The sequence below is a fragment of the Schistocerca cancellata genome, chromosome 10 (genome assembly GCF_023864275.1).
Source record: "Schistocerca cancellata isolate TAMUIC-IGC-003103 chromosome 10, iqSchCanc2.1, whole genome shotgun sequence".
NCBI lineage: Eukaryota > Metazoa > Arthropoda > Insecta > Orthoptera > Acrididae > Schistocerca > Schistocerca cancellata.
Genome location: NC_064635.1, coordinates 85,407,932 through 85,423,823, shown reverse-complemented (window position 1 = coordinate 85,423,823; position 15,892 = coordinate 85,407,932). Strand labels below are relative to the sequence as shown.

General features: G+C 46.3%; 1 protein-coding gene across 1 annotated transcript in view; it reads left to right on the top strand.

The window, feature by feature from the left end:
* The window catches only part of LOC126106148 (uncharacterized), a 155,868-nt gene that overhangs the window by 86,727 nt on the left and 53,249 nt on the right, over nucleotides 1–15,892 (top strand). Inside the window, exon 5 of the mRNA XM_049912390.1 lies at nucleotides 11,231–11,745. Coding sequence (XP_049768347.1) covers nucleotides 11,231–11,745 — 515 coding nt within the window. The remainder of the gene's footprint in view (nucleotides 1–11,230; nucleotides 11,746–15,892) is intronic.

The following is a 15,892-nucleotide window of genomic DNA, read 5'->3' as shown; positions in this document are numbered from 1 at the left end:
TTCTGTTATCCATCACCATATCATGGATTTTGTCAATGATTTCTGCAGTCTTAACCTCCACAGGGCGTCCAGAACGTTCAGCATCACTTGTGCCCAAATGGCCACTCCGAAAATTTTGAAACCACTTATAAACTGTTCTAATCGAAGGTGTCGAGTCACCGTAATGTTTATCAAGCTTCTCTTTAGTCTCCTGACTTTTCATAAAGTCATGTTTAATCACCGCACGGAATTCTTTTTCGTCCATTTTTTGACAATCACACGACTCCCTTGATTCACACGAATGTCAAACGCAAACAAGTAGACCAATATGGCTGATACTTGGTGTGCGTTCTTTCCAAAGATGCTACTAACTACCGCGCGACCACTACGGTCGCAGGTTCGAATCCGGCCACGGGCATGGATGTGTGTGATGTCCTTAGGTTAGTTAGGTTTCAGTAGTTCTAAGTTCTAGGGGACTGATGACCTCAAAAGGTACGTCCCATAGTGCTCAGAGCCTTTTTTTTTTTTTTTTTGCTACTAACTAAACATGACCTAGATACTCGCCGGTGGTGCCATCTCTCGGACGCCACTCGTACATGAATATTTGAAAAGAGCGGAGATTTATGTACACTGAGGAGACAAAAGTCACGGGATACCTCCTAAAATCGTGTCGGACCTCCTTTTTCCAGTCATAGTGCAGCAGTTCAACGTCGCATGGAATCAAAAAGTCGTTGGAAGCCTCCTGCAGAAATAGTGAGGCATGCTGTCTTTATAGTCGTCCATAATTGTGAAACTGTTGCTGCTGCATCATTTGGTACACGAACTGATCTCTCAATTATGCCTAATATGCATTCGCTGTAATTCATGTCGGCCGATACGGGTGGCAGACCATTCGCTCGAACTGTCCAGAATGTTTGTCAAGCAGTCGCGAACAATTGTGGCCTGGTGTGATGGCGCATTGTCGTCCATAAAAATTCCGTCGTCGTTCGGGAACATGGAGACCACGAATCGCCGCAAGTGGTCTCCAGTCAATGATCGGCTGAGTTGGACCAGAGGACCCGGTCTGTTCCATGTAAACACGCGCCACACCATTATGCAGCCACCGCCAGCTCGCACAGTTCCTTATTGACAACTTGTTTCCATGGCTTCGTAGTGTCTGCGACACACACGGACCCTATCATCTTTTAGGAAATGAAATCGGGACGCATCTGACCGCGACACGGTTTCCCAGTCGTCTAGGCTCCAACCGATTTGTCACAAGCCCAGGCGCTGCAGGTTACGTCGTGCTGTTAGCAAAGGCACTCGCCTCAGTCGTCTAAAGCCATAGCTCATTAACGACAAATGTCGCCGCACTGTCCAAATGGATACGTTTGTCGTACGTCCAGCACCGATTTCTTTGGTTATTTCACGCATCGTTGCTTGTCTGTTGCTCTCGGTTGTTAAATGGAGGCCGTCGACTACTGTGTTGTGCATAGTGAGAGGCTATGCCTGAAATTTTTTATTCTCGGCACCCTCTTGGCACTCTGGATCTCGGAATACTGAATTCCTTAACGATCTCCGAAATGGACTGTCCCATGCTTGCACTTCAGAGTCTGTTAGTTCCCGTCGTGCGGCCGTAGTCATGTCGAAAACCATTTCACACGAATCGCCTGAATACAAATGACAGCTCGGCCAATGCGCTGCACTTTTATACCTCGTGTACACGATACTACCGCCATCTGTATGCAGGGTGTATCGTAATTAATGGCGTAAACGCATACAGTTGACAGTACACGATACTAGAAGCAAAAAGTCTCTCAGTAAACATGAAACATCCCCTTAGAACAATTATATAAGACTGTGCTTAAACTGACACACAATATTTTTAGCGCAACGCAATCTGACTTTCAGAAATCCCTGCAAAAGAATGGCCCTGACTAACATTAAGCTATGCGTTTCACAAATCGCTTACCTCACAAAAATCTTGGTTACTCGAACTACTGCAATACAGCGAGCGCCACTACTGCCAGCTAAATAAAAGATTCAAACTACGGAAGGCACTAACTACTAATAGGCATAGTTAGCAAATGAAAGATTTTGATAGAGAACAAACAATGTATTTACCTCAATAGTGTTCAAAAATCATAATATACATAGCAATTCATAATATCCAGTATTACAAATTTCAAAACTCCGCCATCTCTCTCCCCACATCCACCACTGCTGGCGGCTCACCTCCAACTGCGCAATAGAGTTGGGCGATTCGTGAATGAGTCGTTCATTTGAACGACTCTAAATAAAGAATCGAATCGTGATACGGACGAATCGTCGTTCAAAAGAATCGTAAGAACGATTGTGTGTTTCCGAGCCGTGACGATTCCAAGTTCCAACGATTCATCGATTCTTAGTACGCTATGCTTCCAAGGCAACTTCCGAATCATGCCGAGTCGTGCCGAATGATTACGACCGCCAGATGGCAGTGAAGTGGAGGACGCATGTGAACAAAGGAAGCTCGGAACGAGCAAACGAAGTTCGTGGGCCGAAATATTACTCGTGAAAACCAAGCTGACACTTGGCGGTGTCGTCTTCTCATGTAAATAGTAGTGACAGCGGCAAGTTCTCAAACAAATTAAAAGCAAAATACCTAAGCTTTGTATTTGGAAGAAATGAAAGTTAAGCTAAATTTGCCTTGTGGGAGGGCTGTAAGCTGCGTTATGAATTACAAGGGTGATGTGGAAAGACATCTTACCACAGAAAAACATAGGATGATATGAGCCAAACCACGTCTGCCTCACTGTTAGATTTTGTTACTATAAAACAGACGTCTGTAGTTAGATACGTTCAAGCCACAGAACCAAACTGGCATACCACGTAATTTTGCACCACCTTTCGCACAAATCAACTCCTCTTTCCTGGCATACTGAAATAAAACAATGGATGCAATCAAATCAAACGTGACCTTTCATCAATTAAGGCATTACACATATAAATCGAGAATCACACTTGTAACGTCATATGCTTGTTTACTCATAAATGAACTATTTCTGCCGTATCTTATCATGACACAGTTCGATTCTAACCGCATTGTCAATTTCAGACATGTCCTGCCATCTGTGAGTAAGATGTAGAACTTTTTGTATTCCGTAAGAATCGTGCCATCGCAGACTAGAATGAATCGTGAAAGAATCGTGAACGAATCATAGGAATCGATTCGCAATGTGAGATTGAATCGTGGGAATCGAATCGGGAAAAAGAATCGTGTTGCCCAACTCTACTGCGCAACGCTACGTGCTGTTCACATCCAGCTGCCCAATACTACAATGGCAAACAACAATGCAAACTAGCCACAGACTGCACACAGCACAGCCAGTGATTTTCATACAGAGAGCTACGTAACGTTGCCAATAAGAAAACATAAACAGCTTACTTACAAACATAGGGTCGAAAATGCATACCTTACGAGCTACGAGCAATTTTTCATCTTCCATACTGTGAAACACATCTCTTCTACTGCGAAGTCACATTGTACCACGCCCGGGAGTGGGTGGGGGTACTTAAACTGGTTGTCGTTTCGACCGTGCGCCCTGTCCACACCACGTACCTGGTAATCCCGCGGTGGTCGTATTGTTCTGCTCCACACTGGTGCCGGCTTGCCTGAAATTATCTATCGAGATATGCAAGCGGGTTTAGGGGAGCCACTCAACGATAAAACATAACACTGTTCTACATCTGGTATGAAAGTCTATATTCTGAGACGATAAGGAAATCACAGGTTGCACTGTTAACACTCTAAGTCGTAAATGTTTATCCCAATTAACAATCTCGATGATTATCAATCCACAATATCACTCAGACGAGCGTACCCGTAACCGGCACGACGCGGGTGATTGTTGATGATGCGGAAGCCGAATGATCGAACGAAAGTTCTTACACTCGTCACACATACAGATATCTGGTAATTGTCCTCCTTGACACTAGTAATGGTATGATGATGTCCTCCTCGCCGTGTCCGGCGACAGCGACTCCGTCAGTCTTCTCTGTCCTTGTTGTGGTAGGCTCGGATGTGGCTCGCGAATCCGAATTTCGCTTTGAATATCCTGTTGCATGGAGCACAGTGAAGTTGACCAGCAGAGTTGGAAGTATACGTGTAGTCAGGCTTGAGCTGAGATTTTCGGAGCTCTCTTTTAGCATCCAGGTTCATTAGACGCTTTTGCTCGAATTGTTCGATGCTCTTATGTACAGTTGATCGCCACTCCGATCGGCGCAATGCTAGCTCCTCCCAACGGTTGCTTGGGATGCCACAGGCTGCAAGGTGGCGTTTAATGGTATCTTTATATCGCAGGTGTTGACCACCTTTCTTCCTCTTCCCGCACGAGAGCTGCGAGTAGAACACCGCTTTAGGTAGCCTACTGTCATCCATGCGTACTATGTGACCACTCCATCTCAGTTGATGTTTCATTATTAAAGCTTCAATACCAGCCAGTTTCACGCAGCGCAAAATCTCCGTGTTTGGGACACGGTCTTCCCATTTGATGCGCAGAATTGATCTCAGACATCGAAGATGAAATTTATCTAGCTTCTTAATGTCAGCTTTGTAACAGCACCAGGTTTCCGAGGCATAGAGTAAGGTGGATAATACTACTGCTTTGTAGACTGCAATTTTTGTTTGTAGTTTGAGATCATGTGATTTCCATACTCGGTCATTAAGCTTACCGAAGGCTGAGGCTGCGCTGGCTATACGCGCTGCGATTTCCGTTGTCAGGCTGTTGTCACTTCTAATTTGGCTTCCCAGGTATTTGAACTTTGACACATTTTGCAACGGTTTGTTATTTATCTCACTACTGGAGTCATCTGCATTAAGACCTCTAAGTGGCTGTTTGAGAACTTGCGTCTTAGTGATGCTAATGGCTAAGCCAAATCTTCTGCAGGAGGCATTTAGCAGATTTATGTAAGTCTGAAGAGTTTTGCAAGAATTAGCCATCATGCATACATCATCCGCGTAGAGAATCTCTAAGATGGATAGTCTGGTTATGCGACTTTTTGTTCTGAGGCGAGAGATGTTGAAGACACTTTTGTCTGTCCTTGTGTCGAGACTAATTTGATTACTACAGGCTTTGGTCGCGTCTCTCATAACAACTGCGAAGTAAAGCGAGAAGAGTGTGGGAGCCAGAACACAGCCTTGTTTTACACCACATGGCACGGGAAACTGTTCTGAGAGCTTGTCCTCATGGCGGATTTTTGCCATCATGTTTTCATGAAACTGCCGAATCAAACTGACAATTTTGTCAGGGCACCCAGTTTTCTTTAGTATGATCCAGAGAGCTTCCCGTGGGACACGATCAAAAGCTTTTTCCAGGTCTACAAAGCACATGAACAAAGGCCAATGTTGCTCTAAGCTTTTCTCTTGCATTTGTTTGACAACAAATATGGTATCCACTGTGCCTCTGTTTGGGCGAAAGCCACACTGGGTCTCTGGTAGCAGTTTTTCTGCAAAGTGTGTTAACCGGGTGTTAATTATGTGGGCAAGGACTTTTCCCGCTGCTGAGAGAAGAGAAATGCCCCTGTGGGAGCTGCAGTAATGATATAACACTGCTCGTAAAGTTAATTTTTCAGTTCTCAGTTCTTGCTTGTACGAGCGTGCGCGTAACAGTTGCGGCGCGGCTGATTGTTGATAATGCGGAACGCGATGATCGAACGCACGTTCTCACGCTCGCTACAGGACACTGGCACTTGACTGCACTCTTTTATGGTAACTAATTTTTACTGATTCACATCAGTTGATTCTGGGAGACCAAACACCGTGCGGATGATCGATGCCGTCCGACACACAACGAATGGATGCATAAATGCGTTATTGACGGCACTGCTCATTTTCAATTATTCTTGACGCACATTACTCTGAATCATTTTCTTATTTTATCACTTTAATAGCACTTGTAGCAAGACTTCAACTTCCACACTAACAATGCCTCTCACATGCAGAGCTACACACTACTCAACATAACAGAGGCGTGTCCCGCGCTCGAATCTACAGACGCGCCTGCAAAGATACTCCACAATTAAGCCAGCGATATGACAATACGCTTACAGCATCTGCTCTAAAATACATTCCTTAACAGCTATGAACACTTGTTCATCTTTGCTACTTTGAAACACAACTCTTCTATTGATCAAGTGCTCGTAACTTGCAAGGTATGCGTTTTAGAGCACATGTTTGCTGGACATTTTTTTTCTTATTTTAGTCCATACTACCACTTCCCAAAACATGGAAAGCAAAGAACCTGCAGTAGAGAAGACTTGTTTCCCAGTATCAAAGATGAAAAATTGCTCGTAGCTCTTGAGGTATGCATTTTCGACCCTATGTTTACTGAGACGTTTTGGCTTCTAGTATCGTGTACTGTCAACTGTATGCGTTTACACCATTAATTATACTACTGGCGATTAAAATTGCTACACCACGAAGATGACGTGCTACAGACGCAAAATTTAACCGACAGGAAGAAGATGCTGTGATAGCCAAATGATTAACTTTTCAGAGCATTCACACAAGGTTGGCGCCGGTGGCGATACCTACAACGTGCTGACATGAGGAAAACTTCCAACCGATTTCTCATACACAAACAGCAGTTGACCGGCGTTGCCTGGTGAAACGTTGTTGTCATGCCTCGTGTAAGGAGGAGAAATACGTACCATCACGTTTCCGACTTTGATAAAGGTCGGATTGTAGCCTATCGCAATTGCGGTTCATCGTATCGCGACATTGCTGCCCACGTTGGTCGAGATCCAATGACTGTTAGCAGAATATGGAATCGGTGGGTTCAGGAGGGTAATACGGAACGCCGTGCTGGATCCCAACAGCCTCGTATCACTAGCAGTCGAGATGACAGGCGTCTTATCCGCATGGCTGTATCGGATCGTGCAGCCACGTCTCGATCCCTGAGTCAGAGGATGGGGACGTTTGCAAGACAACAACCATCTGCATGAACAGACGACGTTTGCAGCAGCATGGACTATCAGCTCGCAGACCACGGCTACGGATAATGACATCGCTTGACTACAGTGGCCAGCGTGTTCTCCAGACATGAATCCTATCGAAACATGCCTGGGATAGACTGAAAAAGGGCTGTGTGTGGACCACGTGACCCACCAACCAATCTGAGGGATATACACCGAATCGCCGTTGACGAGTGGGACAATCTGGACCAACAGTGCCTTGATGAACTTGTGGATAGTATGCCACGACGAATACATGCATGCATCAATGCAAGAGGACGTGCTGCTCGGTATTAGAGGTTCTGGTGTGTACAGAAGTCTGGACCACCACCTCAAGCCTCATTGGCCAGCCCGTCCTCCTGATCTTACACCTCTGGACTTCTTTCTGTGGGGTACGTTAAAGGAGAATGTGTACCGTGATGTGCCTACAACCCAAGAGGATATGAAACAACGTATTGTGGCAGCCTGCGGCGACATTACACCAGATGTACTGCGGCGTGTACGACATTCATTACGCCAGAGATTGCAATTGTGTGCAGCAAATGATGACCACCACATTGGACATCTATTGGCCTGACATGTCGGGACACACTCTATTCCACTCCGTAATTGAAAACGGAAACCACGTGTGTACGTGTACCTCACCCCTCATGGTAATGTACATGTGCGTCAGTGAAAAAGACCAATAAAAAGGTGTTAGCATGTGGACGTAATGTGCTGTTCCAGTCTCTTCTGTGCCTAAGGTCCATCACCGTTCCCTTTGGATCCCTACGTAATTCGGTGCTCTCCGATACACACGATCGAACAGCGGAGGAGTGGTACTCAAGCGTCAACTTTAGGTTCCATTTAAAAAAACGTAGGTTTTTGTTAAATAACATACTTCCGTGCATTTTTAATGTATTAACCAATTACACTAGCCCCTCTCCTGACATTCGGTCTGTGGAATCGATTCGTCAGTATTTGATGTGGTTTACGAAATATATCCAGCGGTAACGTTAGGTGACTCACCCTGTATAAACAGACAGAATACGGGTTGCCGTCGGCCACGCCTACATAAGACAACAAGTGTGTGGCACAGCTGTTCGATAGGTTGCTGCTGCTACAACGGCAGATTATCAAGATTTAACTGAGTCTGAACGTTGTGTTATAGTCGGGGTACGTGCGATGGGGCCTGCTCGGACGAGTTTCGTTTCAATTTGTATCGAGCGGATGGACGTGTACGGGTATGGAGACAAGCTCATGAAACCATGAACCCAGCGTGTCAACAGGGGACTGTTCAAGCTTGTGGAGCCTCTGTAATGGCGTGAGGCGTGTGGAGTTGGAGTGATATGGACCTCTGATACGTCTAGATACCACTCTGACAGGTGACACGTACGTAAGCATGCTCGCTGATCACCTGCATCCATTCATGTCCATTGTGCATTACGATGGACTTGGGCAACTCCAGCAGGACACTGCAATACCCCACAAGTCCGGAATTGCTACAGAGTGGCTCCAGGAACATTCTTCTGAGTTTAAACACTTTTAAACACTTCCGCTGGCCACCAAACTCCCCAGACACGAACATTATTGAGCATATCTGGGATGCCTTGCAAAGTGCTGTTCAGAAGAGATGTACATCCCCCTCGTACTCTTATGGATTTATGGACAGCCCTGCAGGATTCGTGGTGTCAGTTCCCTCCAGCACTACTCGAGACATTAATCGAGCCCACGCCCACATCGTGTTGCGGCACTTCTGCTCGCGGGGGCCAGTTTCTTTGGCTCTTCACTGTATATCTACTCTGGCTGCACGCGGTCTTCGTCAGTATCTGTAGAGAATATTCTCTTGGAAGCTTTCCTCGACATGTGATCGTCTTAATGGTCGACTATCATTCTAAATTGTACTCGGGATTCTTCCATTATGCGTCTCGGAAAGTTCCCTACCATTCTGTTGATCTCGACCCTCGGTGCTGCTGGCGAGGTCTCAAGCATACTGCTTGTGTGCTTGTGCGCTTGCCCACACTTGAAGATGGTGCCTCCAGTACCCTGTTTAACTTCCCGTGTCACACTCGCGGGCTATCTTGCATAGAGAACCCGGCTCAGTTCTTACGTTACGATCTGACATGTAATTATAATTATTTTACTGTATTTTCTGATCTGACTTGTAATTAAAATTTTGTATGGTCATGAGAGTGGTGAACCCTTCATCACTATAAGTACGAGGGCGAGTCAAATGAGAACCTTAAACTAGTAATAACAAATCGAAATTTCGCGTCGTTATCCTATAAGTTGGTAAGCATGCTACAAACAGCGTGCAGAATGGCCTGTAGGTGGCAGCATAGTGCAGATGCACATATACCGTCGGAGTAGCAGTATAAAGATGGTACCAGGGAAGAACAGCGTTCTGTTATTCGGTTTTTCGGTAGTGAAGGTGTGAAACCTTTTTAAATTCATCGAAGAATGAAGGTTCAGTACGGTGATCCATGTTTGTCACAGCAGCAAGTCTACGAATGGAGTAGGAACTTCGCAAATGGTGTGACTTCAGTGGAAGATGCTTCTCGTCCAAGTCAGGCACAACGAGTTGTGACTACACAGAACATTGCAGCAGTTGAAGCTGTAGCGAAGGAAAACCACCCAGCGACACTGAATGACATTGCAGCATGTTTACAGATTAGTCATGAGTCAGCTCACCACATTGTGCACGATGTGCTCCAGTTTCACAAAGTGTCTGCAAGATGGGTGCCACGGCAGCTGACTCCTGAAATGAGGGAACGACGTGCTGATGCTTGTGAAAAACTTCTTCGGCGCTTTGAACGAGAAGGTGATGGCTTCCTTACAAAAATCGTTACTGGGTACGAAACCTGGATTCAATTCCACCAACCGGAAACGAAGAGAGCGAGAGAGGAATGGCGTCATTCCTCATCACCAAAACCAAAGAAGTTTCGAACAGAACCATCAGCAGTGAAGGTTATGCTGACACTCTTCTGGGACGAAAAAAGCGTCATTTTGGAGTATTACATGCCTTGAGGGACCACTGGCACCAGTGCATCATACACAGATCTCCTAAAAGATCATCTGCGGCCTGCAATCAAATCAAAGAGACGTGGATTGCTGTCAGCAGGTGTCCTTTAGCAAGGTCCCACACTGCCCATAGAACAGTTGCAACAATCACAGGCCTGCATTTTGAGTGTCTTCCTTGTGCACCATACTCACCAGACCTCGGCCCAAGTGATTTCCATATGTTTGGACCACTCAAAGACGTAATGGGAGGAAAGTTCCGTTCTGATGAAGAGGTATGCCACGCAGTGCATGAGTTGTTGCGCGGACTACCAAAAGAATTTTTTTCTAAAGGAATTTATGCACTTTGTAAGCGCTGGAGGACTTGCATTGAGCATGGGGGACATTATGTTGAAAAGTGATACAGCTTTGTACCACTTCTGCACAGTAAATATCATCATCATCATCATTTAAGACTGATTATGCCTTTCAGCGTTCAGTCTGGAGCATAGCCCCCCTTATACAGTTCCTCCATGATCCCCTATTCAGTGCTAACATTGGTGCCTCTTCTGATGTTAAACCTATTACTTCAAAATCATTCTTAACCGAATCCAGGTACCTTCTCCTCGGTCTGCCCCGACTCCTCCTACCCTCTACTGCTGAATCCATGAGTCTCTTGGGTAACCTTGCTTCTCCCATGCGTGTAACATGACCCCACCATCTAAGCCTGTTCGCCCTGACTGCTACATCTATAGAGTTCATTCCCAGTTTTTCTTTGATTTCCTCATTGTGGACACCCTCCTGCCATTGTTCCCATCTACTAGTACCTGCAATCATCCTAGCTACTTTCATATCCGTAACCTCAACCTTGTTGATAAGGTAACCTGAATCCACCCATCTTTCGCTCCCATACAACAAAGTTGGTCGAAAGATTGAACGGTGCACAGCTAACTTAGTCTTGGTACTGACTTTCTTCTTGCAGAAGAGAGTAGATCGCAGCTGAGCGCTCACTGCATTAGCTTTGCTACACCTCGCTTCCAGTTCTTTCACTATGTTGCCATCCTGTGAGAATATGCATCCTAAGTACTTGAAACCGTCCACCTGTTCTAACTTTGTTCCTCCTATTTGGCACCCAATCCGTTTATATTTCTTTCCCACTGACATTACTTTCGTTTTGGAGATGCTAATCTTTAATATTTAAAAAAATATTTAAGGTTTTCATTTGACTCACCCTCGTATACCCAGCAAAAGCACCCTAGAGACATCTAGGACGAAACAGTACAGAAGTGGCTGTTGACTGCAGGTAGCTGAGGCCATCCGGGAGAAGGTGCAGATCGGGGTGGAGAGGATGTCCGACCTGACGCGGCCGGTGATGGAGCCGCTGGTGGAGGCGACGCACAAGATCTCGCACAACCTGGGGCTCGGCGCCCAGGCCCCGGGCTCGGGCTTCCAGGACAAGATGGGAGGCGTGGCGGCGGTGGCGGCGGCGCACCCGGCGCTGCTGCCCGCGCTGGGGCTGGTGGCCGGCGGCGCGGCGCTCGGCCTGGGGGCGGTCGCCGTGGGCCGCTTCCTCGACGTCGACCCCCTGCGCCGCAGCGGCGACGACGCCGGCGCCGACCTGCCGCTCGAGCACAAGCGCGCCCTGCAGGCCGTCGCGGAGTCGCTCGGGGACCCCCAGCAGCTGGTCGTCTACCGACCGGGCTCCGACGGCTCCGACCCGCGCCAGAAGAGGGCCTCCGGCGACCGCGGCGTCATTCTGGTGCTCGAGGAGGCACCCGGTACACCAGTCAGGACCAAGAGGTCTACACCGGCACTGAGGTAACTCTCACTTTCCGCACAACACTTCCCTTCTCGCTCGAAGGGCTCTTCACTTTAGCACCGAGGTTGTGGTGTCACCGCCAGACACCGCACTTGCTAGGTGGCAGCCTTTAAATCGGCCGCGGTCCGTTAGTATACGACGGACCCGCGTGTCGCCACTGTCAGTGATTGCAGACCGAGCGCCGCCACACGGCAGGTCTAGAGACACTTCCTAGCACTCGCCCCAGTTGTACAGCCGACTTTGCTAGAGATGGTTCACTGACAAATTACGCTCTCATTTGCAGAGACGACAGTTTAGCATAGCCTTCAGCTACGTCATTTGCTACGACCTAGCAAGGCGCCATTATCATTTGCTATTTATCTTGTGATGCATGTACCGTCAAGAGCGATGTTCACCAATTATGGATTAAAGTTAACTATTCCAGCAGCAACGTACATTATTGGCTATATTAATTATCTTGTCCTGTTCCAGACCTCACGCCAGCCTGCGTGAGCTTAACGCGTGCCTTTCGGCTAAAAATCATAGTGGCTTGGCTGTCTTGCCAAGTCACAACAGAGGTAACTGTCATTTCCCTCAGATATTCTCACTCTTAAACACTTTACTTCTTAGTATGAAATTTTCACTCTACAGCGGAGTGTGCGCTGGTATGAAACTTCCTGGCAGATTAAAACTGTGTGCCGGACCGAGACTCGAACTCGGGACCTTTGCCTTTCGCGGGCAAGTGCTCTAGAGACTGAGCTGCCCTAGCACGACTCACACCCCGTCCTCACAGGTTTACTTCCGCCAGTACTTCTTCTCCTACCTTCCAAACTTTACAGAAGCTCTCCTGCGAACCTTGAAGAACTAGCACTCCGCTCTAGAGCGAAAATTTCATTCTAGAAACATCCCCCAGGCTGTGGCTAAGCCATGTCTCCGCAATATCCTTCCTTTCAGGAGTGCTAGTTCTGCAAGGTTCGCAGGAGAGCTTCTGTAAAGTTTGAAAGGTAGGAGACGAGGTACTGGCAGAAGTGAAGCTGTGAGGACGGGGCGTGAGTCGTGCTTGGGTAGTTCAGTTGGTAGAGCACTTGCCCGCGAAAGGCAAAGGTCCCGAGTTCGAGTCTCGGTCCAGCACACAGTTTTAATCTGCCAGGAAGTTTCACTTCACTTCTTGCTCGAAAGGTTCTTGGGTATAGCATCAGAATATAATATCTAAGTCTGCAGGCTTTCGTGGCCGTTGTCACTGAAAATCTTCCGGGTTATTAGGCCGCGTCATGTTTCTTCTAAAATGTTCGACTTTTCGAGCCCTCTGCTGGGATCTTCCTCAGGATCTTTTGGTGTCCACTACTGCTAGAACACTGTCAGAGAGTAGACTAGTGTCACGTCCACTTACAAACGGGGAGTTTTCTGGCGTTCGTGCTGGAGAAGTGATAGCATTGGTTAAAATTCAAATTGTATGGCTCTGACATCGATTTTAATAACGTACATGTACTGGCTAGAGAAACAAACATTTATAGAAGGAAGGTCGGAGAAGCGGTTGAAATTTCTATAAATGCATCTATTTTCAATAGAGAGGACGGCTATAGGCTTCCGGCATCGTGGCTCCCCGCCATCGAGGAAGTAAATACGCGGCCGCGGTGTGTGAGCGGCATAAACAACGCGCTGCAAGTCACCTCGGCGGACAATAATATTTTGGGTAAACATTGCCCCTCTCTTGCACAGTCCGTTTCGAATCTAGCCACTGATGAGGACCAACCAATAGTGGTAGAAGACATTTCAACCAATAACTCTTCTCGAGCATAAGTGTGGAATAGTGCCTTTCTATCCAATGACGATTGACCGCCAGTGGTATCCACAGGAGATGAGCTACAAACGCCCCTTCTTCTGTATTATCCTATGACTATGGCCCGCCAATGGTAGCCATTTGAATTTTAACCAATACTATCACTTCTCTAGCAACTAACGCCAGAAAACTCCCGCTTTATAAGTGGACGCGACACTCGTCTCAGACAGTGTTCTAGCAGTAGTGGACACCAAAAGATCCTGAGGAAGATCCCAGCAGAGGGGTCGAAACGTCGAACATTTTAGAAGAAACATGACGCTGCCCAACAACCCAGAAGATTTTAACTTCAATTAGAATATATCGTCTAAACTGCACAACATTTCTCTGAAGCACTGCTTGTCCTCTTCTGTTGCAACCATGGGTGTCCACAGAAATTTTCCAAGAGGGGCAAAATTCGACCAACGGCCTTGCCGCAGTGGTAACATGGGTTCCCATGAGATCACCGAGCCGGCCGCGGTGGTCTAGCGGTTCTAGGCGCTCAGTCCGGAACCGCGCGACTGCTGCGGTGGCAGGTTCGAATCCTGCCTCAGGCGTGGATGTGTATGATGTCCTTAGGTTAGTTAGGTTTAAGTAGTTCTAAGTTCTAGGGGACTGATGACCACAGAGGTCTAGTCCCATAGTGCTCAGAGCCATTTAAACCATTTTTTTGAGATCACCGACGTTAAGCGCTGTCGGGCTGGGCTAGCACTTGGATGGGTGACCATCCGGTCTGCCGAGCGCTGTTGGCAAGCTGGATGCAATCAGCCCTTGCGAGGCAACCTGAGGAGCCGCTTGATTGAGAAATAGCGGCTCTAGTCTCGTAAACTGACAAACGGCCGAAAGAGCGGTGTGCTGACCACACGCCCCTCCGTATTCGCATCCAGTGACGCCTGTTGTCTGAGGATGACACGGCGGCCAGTCGGTACCACTGGGCCTTCCGAGGCCTGTTCGGGCGGAGGGCAGTATTCTTAAATGGCTATTTTTAATATACAGTGTCTGATTAGGTAAGTTTGAAAATGTGCCGCATCTGAGGAAGTAAATTTGACAAGAAGTATACAAAATTTAGTGTAGTACAAACGACTGATAGTAATCCAGTTAATAGTAACAGATAGATTAATTTCGTATCCAAACAGTACACAAATTAGCCAGAATAAAAAACTATAAAGTAGGAGGACATCTTTTCTAGTCGCTTCGAATTCTTTGATTCAACGATCTAAAATTTCGTTCTCATATGGTTAATACCAGGGTTCCCAGCGAGTTACGAAATAAATCTGCGAAACGTTTACAACAAAATTTATTTATAACCCCATACGAAACAATCGCCACAGAGAATAGTCACAAGACTGAGAAAATCCTACTTGACATTAACAAAAATAATCATCATTGGCTGGCTCTGAGCACTATGGGACTTAACATCTGAGGTCATCAGTCTTATGACTATGTACTGTACTACTAATATTTTAAGTATGACAAGGCCAACAGCTGGCATGTTTTAATTTTATATTGTGACATTTCTGAAGAAGGCTACATTATTACAGCCGAAGCCTAGGTAAAGTTTCTTTGCTTGTGCAGCTGGAGGCTGAAATTAAATATAATTACATTTTTCAGTTGCTGACTCTGCTGCAACATGCTAAAAATATTACTCTGAGTTTCTACGCTTTCCCTCGTGTTATTTTTATCCATTTAATGTCTTGACTGATCCATCTTCGCCTGCTAAAGAAAAAAAATCAAAATAATTTAAGTTTATATGATATCTGTTTTGTCTGGAACAACCTGAACATCAGATATGACATTTTTAACTTAAAGCAAGGGGAAACTACGGCCGTAATTTTTCCCGAGGGCATGCAGCTTTACTGTATGATTAAAAGATGATGGCGTCATCCTCTTGGGTAAAATATTCCGGAGGTAAAATAGTCCCCCATTCGGATCTCCGGGCGGGGACTACTCAAGGAAAAAAAAAAGGGAAATGGATAGATATAGTGGGAATTAGTGAAGTCCGGTGGCAGGAGGAACAAGACTTCTGGTCAGGTGACTACAGGGTTATAAACGCAAAGCCAAATAGGAGTAATGCAGGAGTAGGTTTAATAATGAATAGGAAAATAGGAATGCGGGTAAGCTACTACAAACAGCATAGTGAACGCATTATTGTGGCCAAGATAGATACGAAGCCCACACCTACTACAGTAGTACAAGTTTATATGCCAACTAGCTCTGCAGATGACGAAGAAATTGAAGAAATGTATGATGAAATAAAAGAAATTATTCAGATAGTGAAGGGTGACGAAAATTTAATAGTCATGGGTGACTGGAATTCGAGTGTAGGAAAAGGGAGAGAAGGAAACGTAGTA